The sequence below is a fragment of the Aedes albopictus genome, chromosome 3, assembly GCF_035046485.1.
Source record: "Aedes albopictus strain Foshan chromosome 3, AalbF5, whole genome shotgun sequence".
Classification (NCBI taxonomy): Eukaryota; Metazoa; Arthropoda; class Insecta; order Diptera; family Culicidae; genus Aedes; species Aedes albopictus.
In genome coordinates, this window is record NC_085138.1 from 339,413,221 (window position 1) to 339,432,289 (window position 19,069).

Here is a 19,069-nt window from a genome sequence, read left to right on the forward strand (position 1 = left end):
TATGAAAAGTTATAGCAGGTTGAACTTTTTTGTGAGAGAAAAAAAAGTTGTGTATCCCAAACATTTTGGCCATCCTCTGTATATCCTACAGCTACAACTAAAACTGATGACCAGCTGCACCAATAAAATCCGGCAACTACCTAGACCATGGTTTCCCAAACTGTGGGTCGCGACCCCCTAGGGGGGTCGCCGGCGTTCATCCAGGGGGTCGCGAGGGACAGTAAAATATTTTACTGTAACAGACAACAAATGAGGATATTTCTATAGGGGGTCGCGAAAACTACGTCAGCTGGCAAAAGGGGGTCGTGCGGCTTTGAAAGTTTGGGAACCTATGACCTAGACTAATGAATTTTGTTACGTTTTTTCGCGGTGTGTTCATATTAATATATTCAGTGTGAAACGCGTCCCGCAGTTGTAGAAATGCTGTACTTAGAACGACCCGATTCGTGTAGTTCGTTCAACGAAGGTCAACCGGTTGTTAATTGAAACAAATGAAGATACCTGCGCCTTCGCTTCTTGGCTAGAACGGAAGGTTATTTTTTAATATTATGGCAATTTGGCACCGATGATTAGTTCAAAAGTTCAAAGTCGAGAAAATATACAAAAAAACTAGATTAATCCACCTAGTGGTGATAGTGCCTTTCTCGTCGAATATGAGCTCATGAACTTTCCGTCGACGTTAGCCAAAATGTTCCTGAATCCTGAAAACACTTTAATAGAAAAGCAACAATTGTAACAAAGACATCATCGATTTGGGAAACTTATTGATGGTACATATTCCGATGTAAAGTTCAACATCAATACAGAGCTGACAAATATCAGACCTCTCAGTTCACTGCTTGACCGCCTAAACCCTAGTCGTGCATTAGGGTCATTATGACTCCATTTCATGCACTACGGCAGCGGGGTGCATGAAGAAGCTTAACTTTATTCACAATAACAGATCACTTTGTGATCTTCGCCAATGTTAATTTAGCACACTTTAGGCTATTTTTTTACCATTGGTAACACGATTCATGTAAAATTTGACCTTCTTACGAGAAAAATGCATGAAATGTAAATTTTCCATTCAAATTTCAATCGCAATGAGAAGAGTGAGGGCTCAACCAGCCGCACCCAAATTGTGAGCAGTAATTTTAGAAGCAAAAGGAGATTGAAGATTGAAATATTGAAAACTGTATAAGGTGTTGATGCGATTAAATTATATTTTTTCCATAAAACGTTGATCCATCCTACTATACATTTACACCGCTGGAACCAGAAATGGTGTGATTTGAAGAGATCGCTTTGGTCACGACTTTGTTCTTTTGCATATATGAAGACTTTGGCCATTTTTTCACTTATAATCTTACCCAACGTTTACAGGCTATCAAAAAAGCCACGATTTGATATATCGCTTTGACATTTATTTTGTTCACTTCTATAATTCCGTGTACAGCTTGCATGGGTTTTGTTAAATTTCGCGTTTGACCACTCCCGGTGGGACACCTGGAATCGATTCCGGTTGTATCAAATATGGTTTGAGACTATGTTCTTGTCAATTGTTCATCGGGTTACCTAAGAAGCTAAAAATTAATGTAATCTGAGGCTATTTTCTTGCTAACCGTTCAGCAAATTTTTGAAAAACCCACAATTATATGTATTGCATGCATGATTTTTGTTTACTTCTATTAAATCGCTTCCGATTGAACACCCGCAACCGATTCCGAAATATTATTACAAGTTCTAGATGTGGCCTGAGACTATTTTCTTGTTGACCGTTTATCAGGGACACCCGTAATCGGTTCCGTAACACACTGATATGGCTTTCGTCTATTTTCTTGCAACTGTTCATCATGTTACCTAAAAGCCGTGATTTGAGGCATCGCATGCATTGGTTTGGTTTCACTTCCGGCTCGAAACCGGTTGCGGAACACTACCGACAGTCTCCTAAGTAGTCTGAGCCTATTTGCTTGAAACGTTTATTAGATTATCAAAAATGCCGCGCTTTGCTGTGTCGCATGCATGGGTTTGGTACAATTTTATATTTAGCCGCTTTCGGAGGGAAACTCGGAACTAATTTCGGAACTACTGACAGTCCATAATGTGGTCTTAGCATACTTCCTAGATAACCGGTCATTAAGTTGTCGGACAAGCCTTGATTTGATGTGCCGCATGCAAAAGTTTTGTCAAATTTTATATACGGCCACTTCCGGTGGAGCTCCTGGAACCTGTTTCGCAACACTACGATTCAGATATGGTCTGCGACTGTTTTCCTGCTAACAGTTCATCAGGTTATCGAAATTGCCGCAGGTTGATGTGTCGCATGCGTGGGTTTGGATCACTTTTATATTTGACCACATCCAGCGGGACATCCGGAAACGGTTCCGAAACACTACCGGTTCAGATAAAGTCTGAGTCTTTTTTTATACCATTGGATTATCAAAAAAGTCGCGCTTTGATATGTTGCATGCATAGATTTGGTTCACTTTTATATTTGGCCACTTCCGGCGGGATATCCGGAACCGGTTCCGGAACACAACCGGTTCTGATATGGTCTGAGACTGTTTTATTGCTAACTGTTCATCAGGATATCGAAATTGCCGCAATTTGATGTGTCGCATGCATGGCTTTGGTAATTTTTTTATTTGGCCACTTCCGGCGAGACACCCAGAAACGGTTCCGGATTACAACCGGTTCAGATATGGTCTGAGACTGTTTTCTTGCTAACTGTTCATCAGGTTATCAAAATTGGCGCAATTTGATGTGTCGCATGCATGGGTTTGGATCACTTTTATATTTGACCACTTCCAGCGGGACATCCGGAACCGGTTCCAGAACATAACCGGTTCAGATAAGGTCTGAGACTGTTTTCTTGCTAACTGTTCATCAAGGTATCCAAAATGCCACAGTTTAATGTGTCGCATGTATGCGTTTGCTACATTTTTATGGGCCAAGGGTACTGGTCCGGAACACCTAAATGTCCATAACTCCGGAACGGCTGGACCGATCCGAACCATTTTCAATAGGAAACAATGGGACCAGATTCCGCGTCGAATGAACCATCGGTCATTAAAATCGGTTGAGGTTTACTGCCAAAAAGTGATGTGAGTTTTTTTGTACACATACACACACACATACACACACACATACACACACACATACATACACACAGACATCACCTCAATTCGTCGAGCTGAGTCGATTGGTATATGTGATTCGACTCTCCGGGCCTTCTATCAAAAAGTCATTTTTGTAGTGAACATATAGCCTTTCCAGTACACTTAGTGTACGAGAAAGGCAAAAAGTCATTGGAACACTTTGTTTCCTCAATATGATCAACATTCGTCAAATTTAAGGCTTTCGGTTGCAATCGTCTTAGCATATTGGTTACGGTCTCGGTTAATAAATTAGTTTTTCAGCAGGAGGTAGCAGCCGCATGAAAGAACAAGCAAATTGCATTTCTTGTGCTGCACGTTTTCCAGGAATCGAATCAACGAAACGTGATTTCGAAATGTTGCATGCAAACCGAGTTCTCTTTCGTGTGGAGGAATTGATAAAGGATGAGCTTTTGATGGCAATTAATAATTCAGTTTTGTAAGCGGGTGAAGTTGTTGCACTCGCAGTAACTTTGGTTTTTTCGTTAAGGAATTTCAATTGGTTGCAGCTTGAAAACACATTGATCTTTTTTCGATCTTTCTTTATTGATTCTCGAGTAAAGCAAACATTACAATGTTTGGGTTTAAACTACCCTTCATGCTGGGTCTTAATTTTTACAAGTTACTTAACCTGTTTTAGGAATAAAGTGCCACGAATAACGCCCAAATGTAGGCGATTTCTTAAGGAACTAAAATACTAGTATTAATAAATCGTCTTTTTTAAGTAACGTTTTATACAAGTTTCGTTTATGAAATTCTTTTCTGTGATGCTATTTGAAGTGTATACAGTGATTTCGGACCTCATACTATATCTAAAATTTATACAAAGAAATAATGTTTGGGAGTTTTTGATTTTTTTTTTCTACAAAATTTCATTAAATTGCAGAAAAATCATTGTAAAAAATCTTTAAAAATTATTGAAGCAATTCCTGGAGTCACTTGCTCTTTGGAAAAACAACAACAGAGAACTGTTGATTATGTTATGACTTTTGTGATATCTTTTGAATGCTTTACTGTTCAGCCGTTGCTAAAGCTTCTTTGACAATTCTTCAATGAAGGAGGGAATTAGCAGAGCCTTTGCATGCATGCCGAAAAAAATCCTATAAGGAAATTCTGTGGATAAAATTTCAGGTGAAATCCTGAATTGAACTTCTTTAGAACATCTAGAATTTATTTTTATAATTATAACGAATCGTAGGGTAAATTCCAGGATAAACTCATGAATAATTGATTTATCTCTGGTGAAATCGCAATAAAAATATGTATATAACTCTGCTTGGTTGGGAAGCATTTGAGGAAAATTCTGAGACCAACAGGTTTCAAAAAAAACCCCATGACGAAGAGAACAAAACTGCCGAGAATACGTAAGTTCTCTTACTTAAAAAATTGCTAGTGAACTACCCATCATTAAATACTATAAGCACATCAAAAGAAATTTTCGAAGTTGTTTTCCAGCCTTTTTTTACTCCTATGGACAAGTGTTACATATAAAACTGTTGTGGTGGTGGCGATTCAATCGTAGCACAGCTTTTTAGAGCAGATCAAACACAGCGTATATGAGGATCAGCTTAAACTATAAATAGGTTTATTGAGTAATAATTCAAATTATTTGTCTATATATTTTCTTACAATTCACAGTGCTTCTCTCCACACACTATTTACGGTTCAAATCTTCTAGATTATCTTAATTTATCTGCTAAACAAGTATAACTTTCGGACGAGCAATTCAATTGCTCGACAGCTTCTGCGATTCACCTATTGTTTTTCGATCTGTCGCTTGTATAGGGTAACCATCAGTAGATACCGCGCCAACATTCCCACCCCCGTAATTCTTCGTATTCCACGAAGTGTTACTGCTGACTATCGTGGCGTGCGTATCTCACTGGCGACCCTCTTGTATTCTGTTCTGGTGTAACAATGGATGATGGAGCAACTGACATCTATTCACACCACACTCGTAGGCATCTGGACAAACTCGGGTACTGTGGCGATCAAGGCAGCTCCTGCACAGTTTTAGTTCTCCAACTAAATACCATCGACGACTGATTCCATACGACTGGAACACTGCACAGTCTTTAACCGGATGGTTTTGCCTCTTGCAAACTAAACATCTCAATCGGGTATCTCCTCCTGAATATGATTGCGTTTCATTTTGCAAATCTGAGTCATCATAAACCGCATCAGAATTTGCTCCTACAGATGTGAGCTCACATGCAGCTTCAACGCGCTCATTCATGAACTCGTTTAGTGTTTTCAGAGACGCTTGATCTCTTTTACATCGCGCCCATTCAAGTTTCATCTCTCCGGGTAGTTTTGCTTCCAGCTCTTGCAGCAATGTGGGATTCCGAAGGTGTTCTTTTTGATCCATTGCTATTAAATGATCATAGAGATTCCGTATCGCCATTCCAAACTCTATCACCGTTTCTAAATGATCAATGTTCGGTGGCGGAATCGTGCGAATTTTGTTAATCAAGGAATTGATCAAAGCCGTTGGTCGTCCATACAACATTTTGAGTGTTTTAATCACTTTTGGTACTAACTCGGGTAACATCAGACTGCTTCGCACGTATTCTAAAGCTTTCCCTTTCAAGCACCTTTGCAGCCTCACTAAATTTTCGGCATTGCTGTAGCCACATGCCTGCGTTGTGTTGTTGTATTGGCTATAGAATACGGGCCAGTCTTGAGGGTCGCCTGTAAACACAGGCAGATCTGCCGACATCACTTGTCGAGCACAAATTTGTTGTGATGTAGGTACACAACTTCCATGTCGCGTATCTGGTATTGAATCACTGATTGTATCAGAATCTTCAATGGTATCCCCCGGGGGCGTAGTATCGATCATGTCGCTCGATGCATCATCAACTTCGGCGATGTGCTGGTCACACTCATCAGTCGAACCACGCATTAATTGGGATCGCTTAAGATCAAATTGTTTTCGTGCATACAATAGGTCTACACGCTCTCGGTCCGCAATCGCTTTCAATTTGATCGAACGTTCGATGTCCCAAAATTCTATCTGCAGCTTCATCATTTGCGCTGAAGATTTCGCCTTTATTGTCTCCATTTGCAACGGTCAGCAGCGGCAAGAGTGTTGTGAATTTTTAAGTTTGTTGTGGTGGTGGCGATTCAATCGTAGCACAGCTTTTTAGAGCAGATCAAACACAGCGTATATGAGGATCAGCTTAAACTATAAATAGGTTTATTGAGTAATAATTCAAATTATTTGTCTATATATTTTCTTACAATTCACAGTGCTTCTCTCCACACACTATTTACGGTTCAAATCTTCTAGATTATCTTAATTTATCTGCTAAACAAGTATAACTTTCGGACGAGCAATTCAATTGCTCGACAGCTTCTGCGATTCACCTATTGTTTTTCGATCTGTCGCTTGTATAGGGTAACCATCAGTAGATACCGCGCCAACATTCCCACCCCCGTAATTCTTCGTATTCCACGAAGTGTTACTGCTGACTATCGTGGCGTGCGTATCTCACTGGCGACCCTCTTGTATTCTGTTCTGGTGTAACAATGGATGATGGAGCAACTGACATCTATTCACACCACACTCGTAGGCATCTGGACAAACTCGGGTACTGTGGCGATCAAGGCAGCTCCTGCACAGTTTTAGTTCTCCAACTAAATACCATCGACGACTGATTCCATACGACTGGAACACTGCACAGTCTTTAACCGGATGGTTTTGCCTCTTGCAAACTAAACATCTCAATCGGGTATCTCCTCCTGAATATGATTGCGTTTCATTTTGCAAATCTGAGTCATCATAAACCGCATCAGAATTTGCTCCTACAGATGTGAGCTCACATGCAGCTTCAACGCGCTCATTCATGAACTCGTTTAGTGTTTTCAGAGACGCTTGATCTCTTTTACATCGCGCCCATTCAAGTTTCATCTCTCCGGGTAGTTTTGCTTCCAGCTCTTGCAGCAATGTGGGATTCCGAAGGTGTTCTTTTTGATCCATTGCTATTAAATGATCATAGAGATTCCGTATCGCCATTCCAAACTCTATCACCGTTTCTAAATGATCAATGTTCGGTGGCGGAATCGTGCGAATTTTGTTAATCAAGGAATTGATCAAAGCCGTTGGTCGTCCATACAACATTTTGAGTGTTTTAATCACTTTTGGTACTAACTCGGGTAACATCAGACTGCTTCGCACGTATTCTAAAGCTTTCCCTTTCAAGCACCTTTGCAGCCTCACTAAATTTTCGGCATTGCTGTAGCCACATGCCTGCGTTGTGTTGTTGTATTGGCTATAGAATACGGGCCAGTCTTGAGGGTCGCCTGTAAACACAGGCAGATCTGCCGACATCACTTGTCGAGCACAAATTTGTTGTGATGTAGGTACACAACTTCCATGTCGCGTATCTGGTATTGAATCACTGATTGTATCAGAATCTTCAATGGTATCCCCCGGGGGCGTAGTATCGATCATGTCGCTCGATGCATCATCAACTTCGGCGATGTGCTGGTCACACTCATCAGTCGAACCACGCATTAATTGGGATCGCTTAAGATCAAATTGTTTTCGTGCATACAATAGGTCTACACGCTCTCGGTCCGCAATCGCTTTCAATTTGATCGAACGTTCGATGTCCCAAAATTCTATCTGCAGCTTCATCATTTGCGCTGAAGATTTCGCCTTTATTGTCTCCATTTGCAACGGTCAGCAGCGGCAAGAGTGTTGTGAATTTTTAAGTTTGTTGTGGTGGTGGCGATTCAATCGTAGCACAGCTTTTTAGAGCAGATCAAACACAGCGTATATGAGGATCAGCTTAAACTATAAATAGGTTTATTGAGTAATAATTCAAATTATTTGTCTATATATTTTCTTACAATTCACAGTGCTTCTCTCCACACACTATTTACGGTTCAAATCTTCTAGATTATCTTAATTTATCTGCTAAACAAGTATAACTTTCGGACGAGCAATTCAATTGCTCGACAGCTTCTGCGATTCACCTATTGTTTTTCGTTCTGTCGCTTGTATAGGGTAACCATCAGTAGATACCGCGCCAACAAAAACAAAGTGAATTTATCAGGATTGCATTAGAATTGGCATTTATCATTGAAGTATGACAAAACAATACATAAAAATTCAATTTACTTCAACTTTGTTAAGAAAAACTATGCTGGGACTGTAATGACGATAAATTAGTAACAAATTTTGAAAACGACGTATAATCAATGGTGTAGCATTGATTATACGTCGTTTTCAAAATTTGTTATTGAAATATATCAATTTTCAGGGTGCCCCATGTCATGCGAGATTTTCATCATAAGCTGTCCCATTTCGAATTTTTCAGCAAAAGCTATTCCATGTTGTATTTCACATATAATATCAGAATTGCACAGAGATTGTCGGCATTCTCGGAGAATTTTATTGTCAGAAATCATTTTTTATTGTTCTGGAGAATATTTTTGTCATAAGGGAGTGTGGGCTGAAACGTTCCGATCCATCAAATTGCATACATATTTTCGAAATTTATATGGATATTTTTAAAACGGACTTTACAAGTAGGTGTCGAAAACGATGTCCGACGCCATGTTTAAAGCAAAGATGGCGGCTTCCGGATTTTGTAAATACATGCAATATGGGTATTTTAGGAACGGGCTCCACGAATAGATCCCGAAAATCGATGATCGGTGCCATTTTTAAATCCATTTTAAATTTAAACATACATGAATCTGATTCTGAAATCACAAAACCCGTTAAATTTCGTAGTTTTTTTTTGTGCGTGTACGACCACGTGGCAATTCATGAACTTCTGATTTCCAACTTTTCACTCTTAATTCTTCGCACTACCTATTTTTCATTCCTAACTGCTTATTACTCACTTCTACTCCTTCACTGCTCACTTCTCACGCCTCACTGATTTCAATTCTTCGCTCAAGGATCCTCCACTTTCATATGCATTCTCTATGCAATGCTCATACACTAAATTCTGTTTTTACGCGATTGTTTGTTCCGCGTAAAAAAATCGTGTAAAAACGTTTTCAAAACATTTTTTTATCGAGTCGTCTTTAAATTTTGACAGAGTATCAAGAATGATAAGAGACATCTCTGGTGAATAGCGACCAGGAGAGAAGAATTTTTCCAAAAATTCATCGCGTAATTTCTAGAAAGTCGTGTAAAATAAAACCGCGCAAAAAAGTCGTGTAAGAAAACACAGCGTAACAAAAATCAACTTTTGGTTTGTCTCAAGAGCAAACTTATGTGTCTCTGAGAGATTTTGGGTCGCTGAATCCGAATCCGGGCTCAGATTTGCTCCAGCACGTCGCAATTTTGAGCTATACCCCAATTTATAGGGCAAAATATGCGATTTTGGGCTTTTTTGACTGCCAGCCATCAAGCATGGAAATATTTTTTTAAGCAATCAAAAGGTAAATTGGTCAATTAACCTCTAAATTAACGACTCATGCGAAATATTTCGTTTTACCAAATAAAATTCGAAAGATTTAAGCATTTTATGCAGTGGGGTGACACAGCTGTCAAACTCGGTACATCATCGCTCTACCCATCATCTTTTTTGGTACGGCACGTTTTGGTACCCACTTTCTGATCGGTTTACCCTAACTTGCTCCTGATATTCGGGTGTGTGACTCGTGTGTTGCTAGTGCTGATCTGAGACGAGACTCGCGAAGACGGTCTTCTTTTTCTCCACTTTGTTATTTTTTTCTTCTGTGTTGACATTATGTTTTGGCTGGTGGTTCAAACACGTACGTGACCGCATCACCTCATATGCAGTGTGATTGAATCCCATTCACGCTCAAAATCATGTTGAGGTGAAATTTTGCATCGCCAACAATCGCCAAGCAAAGTAATCATTGGAATATTCTGTTTTCAATTTATTTTCGACAGTACAGGAGAAGAAAATGCTGCTCGGAGTGAATTTTTGCTTCAGAATTTAACTCGGATAGCAATACTTTACTCGTTTTAGGTAACGTAATCAAACGGACTACAACTGACAGCTCAGTTGGGCTGCACTTGACGTTGCTTTTTTTCCTCTTCGCGAGTCTCGTCTCAGGTGCTGATTTCGGAAATTACACATGTCAAACGAAATCGTTGTTTTTGATGATTGTTTCTCTTTCGTTATCACTTTGCACGATATTATATGTAGCAGCGAACCAGTGTCGATGTTTCCAGCACATTTTTCCCATGAATTAAGCAATCAAAACAAAAACATTGGACGCCATGTTGAATCGAATGCTGCGTTGATGATTCTGGCCCTTCGTCATCCCCCTGATTTTATGTTAGTAAGTAAACTTGCATGCAACTTTTGAAGGGTGACTTGTATGGGAAATATCGTACCTAACATAAATCGCTCAAAACTATCAAATTCGATTTGGTAAAATAAAATATTTTGCTTGAGTCGTTTATTTAGAGGTTAATTGACCAATTTACCTTTTGATTGCTTAAAAAAATATTTCCATGCATAATGGCAGGCAGTCAAAAAAGCCCAAAATCGCATATTTTGCCCTATAAACTGAGGTATAGCTCAAAATTGTGACGTGCAGATTCTGATTCAGCGGCCCAAAATTTGTCAGAGACACATAAGTTTGCTCTTGAGACAAAAAAATGTTGCGCTGTGTTGTTGAACATGACACGGAGCCAAATTTCGTTCGTTTGAAACAAAAATATTCATGTAATAAACGGTAAACTGATAAAATATTTAAAACTAAAATATTAATTTTTAAAACTAACTCAATTACATATTGATTTCCACAATACACATTGAAGAGCCCCTCGTTCCACCGTCGAGAACATAAACAAAACTCTCAGTTCCAGCTGCAGCACCAAACAAGATTTCCTCCTGCAAAAAAAAAAAGTCAAGTTTCACCAAAAGTTTCCACGAAATCCCATTGATTTCGGGAGCGTATGTTATCCACATGATGTTGGCATTGAAATTGCCACGCAGGAGGTGGGTTTTCCTAGAGAAGGAAATTACTTTGTAAATTTAATTGGAAAACAAATGTTTCCATAGGGCCGACCTGCCACAAAAAAACAAAAAAATTTACATTTGTTTCTAACATAACCTGTCAGAATATGCATGTTTGTTTCAAAAATGGATTGAATTTGCTTCAAATGTAGCGTTCGATTTGCTCCAAACAGTTTTATTTTTGTTGCCAGAACAAATTGACAATTTATTTGAGTTTACCTGAAATATTTTTGATTTTACCATGCTTTTTTCTGCGTGGAGCATGAGCAATACACTAGTACATCATAACCACCTACCATATTGACTCCTACACTCACGTCTTACCCTCACGCAGAATTAAATATAGTAGAATCAAAAATATTTGAGGTAAAATCAAACAAATTGTCAATTTGTCCAAACCACAAAAACAAAACTTTTTGAAACAAGTCAAACGACAGATTTGAAGCAATGCAATGCATGTTTGAAACAAACATGCATCTTTTATTAATTTCTGACAGGTTATGTTAGAAATAAATGCAAAATATTTTGTTTTGTGTGGCAGGTCGGCTCTGTGGAAATATTTGCTTTCCCATTATATCTTCAAATTCTTTCCCTTCACCGGGAAAACCCACCTTACCCGATGTACTTCCAATGCCAAAATGATGTAGGTCACATTCGCTCCCGAAAACAACAGAAATCCTTGAAAACATTTCGGGAAATTTCTCCTTTGCACTTGCAGCTGGAACTTGTGAGCTTTGTTTATGCTCGCGACGGTCGAAAGTGGGTATTGAAGAACTCAAAATTTTAGTTTCAAACATTTCATCAGTTTACCGAATAAATATGAATATTTTTGTTTCAAATCAAAGAAATTTGTCTTCGTCCTTCCTGTAGTGGCGGACCCCCCGGTTCAGAGGCAGTCAAAGAGAAAACGTAGCGTATAACGGGAGTGGAGAGAGAGTGGGAAAGGTAGAGCGGGAAAGGGTGTAAAAGAACGGGGATTGTGTGCTCAGCGACGGGAGGGATCGGATGTGAAAAAGCGTGTGGAAGAAAAAAGGCAGAATTTGAGCGAAAAGAAATAGAGTGTTGAAAGCGAAGTAAAGGTTGTAATAATCGTCGAATTGCGTCCGAAATCCCCTACACTTCCCTACAGTGCCCTGGTAACTCTTTCCCGAGACAACTGTGGGCATGCTGTGGATTCCGCGGTTTCTAGTAACTAACATTCCTTCCCTATCCCTCTTTGCTTTCACGGACAGAAATGTGTTATGATTGATATAACCTTTTCTACAGTTCTCTCAAGCTTCGAAGATATGCTTGGCATAATTGCTTCAAATAGTTGATTCACAATGATTTGATGCCTACACCAAGCATACGTTGCATTCAAATCAACCTCATTGAGCACCAACCATCAAACGCTTGAACCAAGCATATATGTCATTACTTGAACCCGTATTGACCGGGCCTCCTCACTGCTGCCTTCTCATTCATTGTTTATCATGGCGGCAGCAGCGGTAGTTAGCCATTGCGTGAATTGTTTCTTCATGGGGGAGTCAATAGTGTGCTTTTAGTAAATTGCTCATCTTTAGGTAAGTACGCCACCGTAATGAATTGCATGCAGTCGCAAACTTATGATGTAAATGTTGTTTTTAGTGTTTTCTGGGTGCAGATACACCACCGATTGAAGATGGCCCAAAATACAGCAACCGTAGCACCGAACCCGGAGCAAGAGCCAGCCACCGGAATCAACGCAATCCTGTCCTGGGCAAGGGAAACCACGCTCCACTGCAAAAGGAAAAAAAATGCGTATTCCCCCTCTCAACCGGTGATAGGGGCACCTGGGGTAATACGCACTGTCGAGGCAAAACGCACCCCCTTTGTTTTTCAGGGATTATCGGTTTTAGAGCTTTGAAACCTTATCAGTCTAATAGAACGTCTTAATAAATGAGCATCTGGAAAATTTTACATATCTGCGTTACGTAATTACTGAGAAAAATGAATAAAATTGAAAAGCACGATTCTGATGTAATTTTCCCGATCGTTTGTCGAATGATTTGATGGTGAAAACCGACCAAACATCTAATGCTATTGTGTTTATTCAGTTGATTGAGGGCAACGCTAAGCAGAGGAAATATAACTTAAACAGTAATCTACGTAAATTATATGTTTTAAACTATTTTATTTTTTGCTATTGATTGGGGCAATATGCACTCCATTGGTTGGGGCAAAACGCACCTATAGAAAACAAGCTGTAATAATATCTATGAGTGCTCTGTAAGTAATCGCAAACTAAATTGAGCTATTGTTTGTCTTAAAACCTTATAAAACATGCATTTTGTCTAAGAAGTAAAAAGATTTCTAAACTCGACGGTGCATCTTGCCTCAATGTTGTGGTGCGTCTTGCCCCTTTGTTTGAGTGCATCCTGCCCCATTGTTGTAGTGCAATCTACCCCGAGCAAGGGTGCATACTGCCCCGCATAAACATACGAAGCCGTAATGTTAGTCTTTACAAAAAACGTTATTTTCAAGTGCTGAACTGTATTAAGGCTGAAATTTTGTTTGGTTTCTCTTAGAATGAAAGTATATGCAATGAATGCATGCATTAAACCAATAAATTATTGACTTTTTATATGCATTTGGACGCATCTTCCTTAAGTGGTGCGTATTACCCCAGAATCCCCTATGCTGCAAGCGGAAATTGTTGCCGGCTCCAAGCTGGGCACCCACATCAAAATGGACGAGGGCAAGTTTGTGTTCAATGACCTGGTGGTGAACATGATCGGTTCCAATCTGGACAAACAGGAGATCAAAAATGGATTCCTCCTGGATGGTTTCCACTGCCCAAGCCAATCCATGGGCGGTTGTGCAAGCCGAGAAACTAGACAACATGCTGGAGAAGCGCAAGACCGGACTGGATGCGGTTTTGGAGTTCGGATTCGACAGGCATCTGCTGGTGCGTCGTACCACCGGTCGTTTGATCCAACAGTCCAGCGGCCGGTCATATCACGAAGTGTTCGTTCCACCGAAGGTTCCAATGAAACGACTGGAATTTTACCACAAGCAGACCAAACACCTGGCCGACTACTTAGCCCAGCTCGGATTGCACTTCCGGGTCAATTCCTGCCAAAGTGCGTCGCTTATAATTCGAGAACTTTGATAGTACATAGGGTATGTGTGCCATCAGTAATCCCACGCTCCCATATTCATCCTATTCGAAAACAAGCGATTACGGCACCGATTGGTTCCGTTCTTTTTGTTTCCATGGGTGCTTCTAACAAAAAATACAAAAATAAGAAACAAAACAAACAGCGCCTCAATCCTTTGTTTTTCGTAGGATGAAAATGGGAGCCACATGCTTAATAAGGGAACCAATACCCTATCTACATCATTTGTATAAACTTATAAATTAAGCATATGCAAGGACATGTTTTTGTTAAGTGAACGTTCCTGTAATGGTGGTTTTTAGTAGACATGGGTAGCTCACTCGCGAATCAACTCAAAGAATCGATTCGCGAAGCCAAATGAGTGAGCCACGATTCGTTTCAAAAGAGTTACGATTCATTGAAGTTCATTACGAATCCAACAAGTTTCAGAGAAAAAGTTGGCTTGATTGCGCAATTTAATGATGATTAGACGGCGACCACCGCAACCTTTGCCTATCGATCATTGTTTCATTCGATGATTCATTGATTCGATTCTTTAGTGGAAGGAACTTTCTTAAGATTTTGTTGAGTCGATTCGCGGGTGAGTTACCCTTGCCTAGAAGGAATGAAAACCTGCGTACCCTGCACTTTACTGTATCATAATAAGACGGCTTAGTCGTCGTCCCTACCTTACGAGCAGATTTCCTACAAAACTGTACATTTGGGAGAGGAGTCAGCTAACATCGAAAAATTAAAATTTTCATCAAATTTCGGAAAAGAGTTACTGAATCGATCAAGAGAGTAGATATTTTTTGAGAGTGAATCGACAGCGATTCACTCTCAAAATTGAATCAGATTCCCATCTCTAGTTTTTAGTGTAATATCTTACAATTAGAACATATTGCACTAAAATACGACCATTACATAAATGTTCATCTCAAATTTAATGCTTTTGATTATAGAAATACAACTTAACCTCATTTGAACGATTTTTTGTGTATGCCTCAAACAACCATCCGATACAGTTAGTTCAAGTCTCAAGTTTAGGGTTAAAAGGGGTTAAGTTAAGCATGAATATGCGCGAATCCACCATGAGAATAAATGAGCTGTCAAACCATCAACAATAAATATTCTTGATGTATGTATAACATGATGGAGTCAACCATATTTTTTGCTCTAATCAGTTCATCAATTCTAATCATTTCAAGCTTCTGTTATGCTTCGTCCTATGGTAGGGTGGGTGTACCAATTATGGCACTACCTAAGGAAAGCTATTTATACAAAAATAACGAGAAGACCAACGAATGTCATCAATAAGTTGAAAGACAGCTTAGTTTCCATACTTTACAGGAAAAATATAGAAACGGAGCCAAAACTACTTTTAATATTGATTAAAGCGTGTGCCAATGATAGGAACCCTGTACCAGTTATGGTTTCATTTTTTAACTTCGATTACTTTTCGCATTATTTGCATGCATTCCTTATGGGATTAGCCATAATTGGTACACTATGGCGAAAAAGGGTGCAAGGAAGCCGAAATTTTAAGGAAAATGATTTATTTCTACCATAATTTGAGCAAAACGTGGAGTTTAAATGAGTGCAACCATCTTTTGTGAACTTGATCTGTTGTTCACAATATTTTTCTTGTTGATTTACATCATTAAAGGGTGAAAATCAACTATGGCGAATAATTGGTACTATAGCCATAATTGGTACACTTACCCTATTATGCGCAATACAATCTCAAAGAGGGCTTATATAAAAGTCAGTGCACAAATATGCTTGTTCGCGACCGCAATATGATTAATATAACTATATATTTTTCTCCGTGATTGCTTTGCTTCCCTATTATCACTTTGCTTTGCTTTGTCATAACTGAAAATCAAGTTCAATTCTGTTTAAAAATTGGAAATTTACATGAATTTCAGTGAATATCATGCGTTTTAATGAACCAATTTCAAATCTTCAGGCATCAATAAAAATCTAAATACAGTGAGTAGACGTTTGCTCGGTGCAAACGCTTCAACTGCAATCTTTTAAAAAATGCGAATTCGCATTGCTTCAAATATTTTGTAACTATATTGATGCTCGAGATTCAGAAATATAGTGCGAACTTTTGCCCCACTGTCGAGGCTTTAACAAAGTTCCTTCCTACAAGATGCACTGGAAGATTTTTGTTTATTCGAGTGCACCTCTCGAACTACAATGGAATGACGATTCTTCAACATAAAGAGGTTATGTAGTTCTTCTACTTTCAGTCATTACAAATTCTTATTCCAAAAGGTCAAAAAATTACATCAAAACAGCTAAAAACGCACTTTTTTGCATAACTCTGCTACTGCATAACGAAATCGTTCCAATTTTTATTGACCAGCATCTGGCCTGATAATGTGTCGAACCCATATATGTTTGCCTGGGTTCTTAACTCTTGCGTAGAGAAAGACTCACTGCGAACTTTTGCTCCGTGCGAACTTTTGGCCCGCATTACTCTACGATGTTTTCCGAATGCACATTGGTTGCATTCTACATCAACTGACAGTTGTTTCAACAACTTGTTTGACATCTGTCAGTTATTGCAGTAATCGATTTTCATTCGATAAGCAAAACGTAAACATGTTGTAGTTATCGAACGTGTACTGTAATATCACACACAAACAGACGTAACACTCTTCAAAACGGCTTGGCACATGCATTTAACGATCAATTCAAATTTCATTTGATTTGCGTGATCGTTCCACCAGACGCGCTAGTGTTCGATCGCTTTAACGTTTGCCAGTGTACACGTTGCTGAATGATGCAAACGAAAATTACAGGCAATTTGTGTAGTAGTGTGCGTGTCAGCAAAACGTCAAATCGAAATCCATCATGGCCGACAGTGTCGCGCGCGGTCCTACCAATAGGTGGCAGTATGTTCATGAAAATGACACCGGGCAAAAGTTCTTGGTGAATTTCCTTTAAGAGGTACGTCTGTTTGTCTGTGGTAATATCTTTCGATCCTTTGAAAACTTTTACAAAATGGTCAAAAAGAGATACGCATTTTTGATTAAGAAATGAGAAAAAACAGTTAAAATCTTTTTTTGTAAAATGTATTTAATAAAATAATATTTAAAACGTACTTTTTTTTAAATCGTATAGCAGAACGTGTTGAAAACTAAAATCTATCATTAAGCTGGAAAAGATAATCGCTTAAAAACTCAAATTCTGCCAAATGCCAAAACTGCTGAAACAATGAGCAATGTTCAGCAGCAATCGGACAGTCAAATTTACGACGCCCCCAATCAGCATGTTCAACAACGCGTCATCACAGTCCCATTATTTACCAGTCTGACTGAACCACCGAGAGATAGATAAGCTTCAGAGAGCTCGCAGGCCCTGCACTAGATTGTAGGGTTGTAGGTAGGAGTCTCCTTAACGTCTTATCTTATCACTCACTATATTTCGCTTTCCACATTGTGGCAAATCTAGCACAGAAACAAGGTGTAAGTAGCATGTGCTTGCCTATTTAAGGATGAATGTTTTGCTTGGGAAGACCTTGAACTGCTGCATTTGGAAATTGTTGGGTCTTCTTGACGTAACAGATCAACTTGGAGAGAGCTTGCTTTTCAACTGCTACGGCTATTTCGTGTTAAAATATAAGAAAAGTAAGTGGCTTTAATACATCTCTAATTCTTTATAAATTGTCAAACACTTATGCTGATATTTGTATTGAGAATATGGTATGTCATATGTTTAGAAAATGGACAAGTTTCATAGGGATATGTTAAACAGTATTTAGAATGATTGTTCATCCAGTAATTTGACAATACACATCGTTTAGTAGTAATCGCCCACGTAATTTGGCTTCAACTTCCAACCAATCCTGTCATGTCGTTGTGGTTATCTTAATATTTCTAATCTCTCCTCCTATGCTACGTCTCCGTCTCGTTCCATACAGATTTCCAGATGCGGCGTATAACTCAATTTACTCACCGATCGGAGCTCGCCGCGTGCGGTTGAAGAAGAGTAGTGTGTCGCGTCGTTGATGGTGATGAACCGCAGGAACAACTCGTCGTCAACATACAATATCGCCTCGCCATATCGTGTGAATATTGATTATGGTGTAATAGAAATCTACGCCGCGCCGAATGTTTATACATGGTGATCTAACAACCATAGTGAATGCGATCGCTCTAAAGTGTTGAGTCTAGAAATTTAAAGTGAATGTGACGAAGATGATCGCATAAGTTTCGAGAAGGAAGTCATTCCCAAAAAGTGTCGACAACTGCGGAAGAATTTGGTGAGAATAGAAGATAATCGTTTCAAGTGATCATATCGGTGTGGCACCAACGATAAACCGGCTAAGATAAGATGGCAATGAAAGAATGGATCTATCGGATGCAACCGGTGCAGTTGTACATTGTGCTGGTGCTGTCGATTTTGTACTTCTTGGTGCAGCTGTTCCTGAGCCATATCTCGCATGCACTGGTGCTGCTCGTGGATTCCTATCACATGCTGTGCAACATCATTGCCCTGACCGGATGTATCCTGACGATCAAGGTGAGTTTGCTTGCATTATTCAGGTGGGAAGAGATTTGGGATTCAAATGTTCTGCGCATGTTGTGACCTGAGAGTTGTAACCGATTTGTGATTGTGCGGTTTACTGGTTTGTGCGTTTGTGGTATCTCACTGTGCTTCAAAAACCAAATCAATTTTCTCAAATCGATTTTCTTTTCGGACCATTCCGGGAAATACGACCAATAGTCGGATGATCTATCGGTGTATTTCGGTGAAGGACGACTAGGACTAGCATCGGAAACAACAAAAACAACCAAAAATGATTTGCCGGCCAGTTATTAACCAAAGCGAAAATCGATGA

General features: G+C 39.4%; 3 protein-coding genes and 1 pseudogene across 5 annotated transcripts in view; 3 read left to right on the forward strand and 1 right to left on the reverse strand.

The window, feature by feature from the left end:
• Positions 1–19,069, reverse strand: part of LOC109424709 (sphingolipid delta(4)-desaturase DES1) — a 429,300-nt gene that overhangs the window by 249,134 nt on the left and 161,097 nt on the right. The gene's annotated exons all lie outside the window — the stretch shown is intronic.
• The window catches only part of LOC109424714 (calcium/manganese antiporter SLC30A10), a 131,321-nt gene that overhangs the window by 72,666 nt on the left and 39,586 nt on the right, over positions 1–19,069 (forward strand). The window contains exons 1-2 of one of the 2 annotated variants that reach the window (XM_029865245.2): positions 17,707–17,855; positions 18,149–18,750. In XM_029865245.2, coding sequence (XP_029721105.2) covers positions 18,562–18,750 — 189 coding nt within the window. In that variant the 5' untranslated portion in view covers positions 17,707–17,855; positions 18,149–18,561. Of the gene's footprint in view, positions 1–17,706; positions 17,856–18,148; positions 18,751–19,069 lie in introns of those variants that run through there. The other variant, XM_029865244.2, reaches the window with a different exon arrangement.
• On the forward strand, positions 10,831–14,452 carry LOC109426299 (adenylate kinase-like; annotated as a pseudogene).
• LOC134284301 (calcium/manganese antiporter SLC30A10-like) overlaps positions 18,613–19,069 on the forward strand; it is a 365,099-nt gene continuing 364,642 nt past the window's right edge. The window contains exon 1 of the mRNA XM_062843100.1: positions 18,613–18,750. The gene's annotated coding sequence lies outside the window, so the exon portion shown is untranslated. The remainder of the gene's footprint in view (positions 18,751–19,069) is intronic.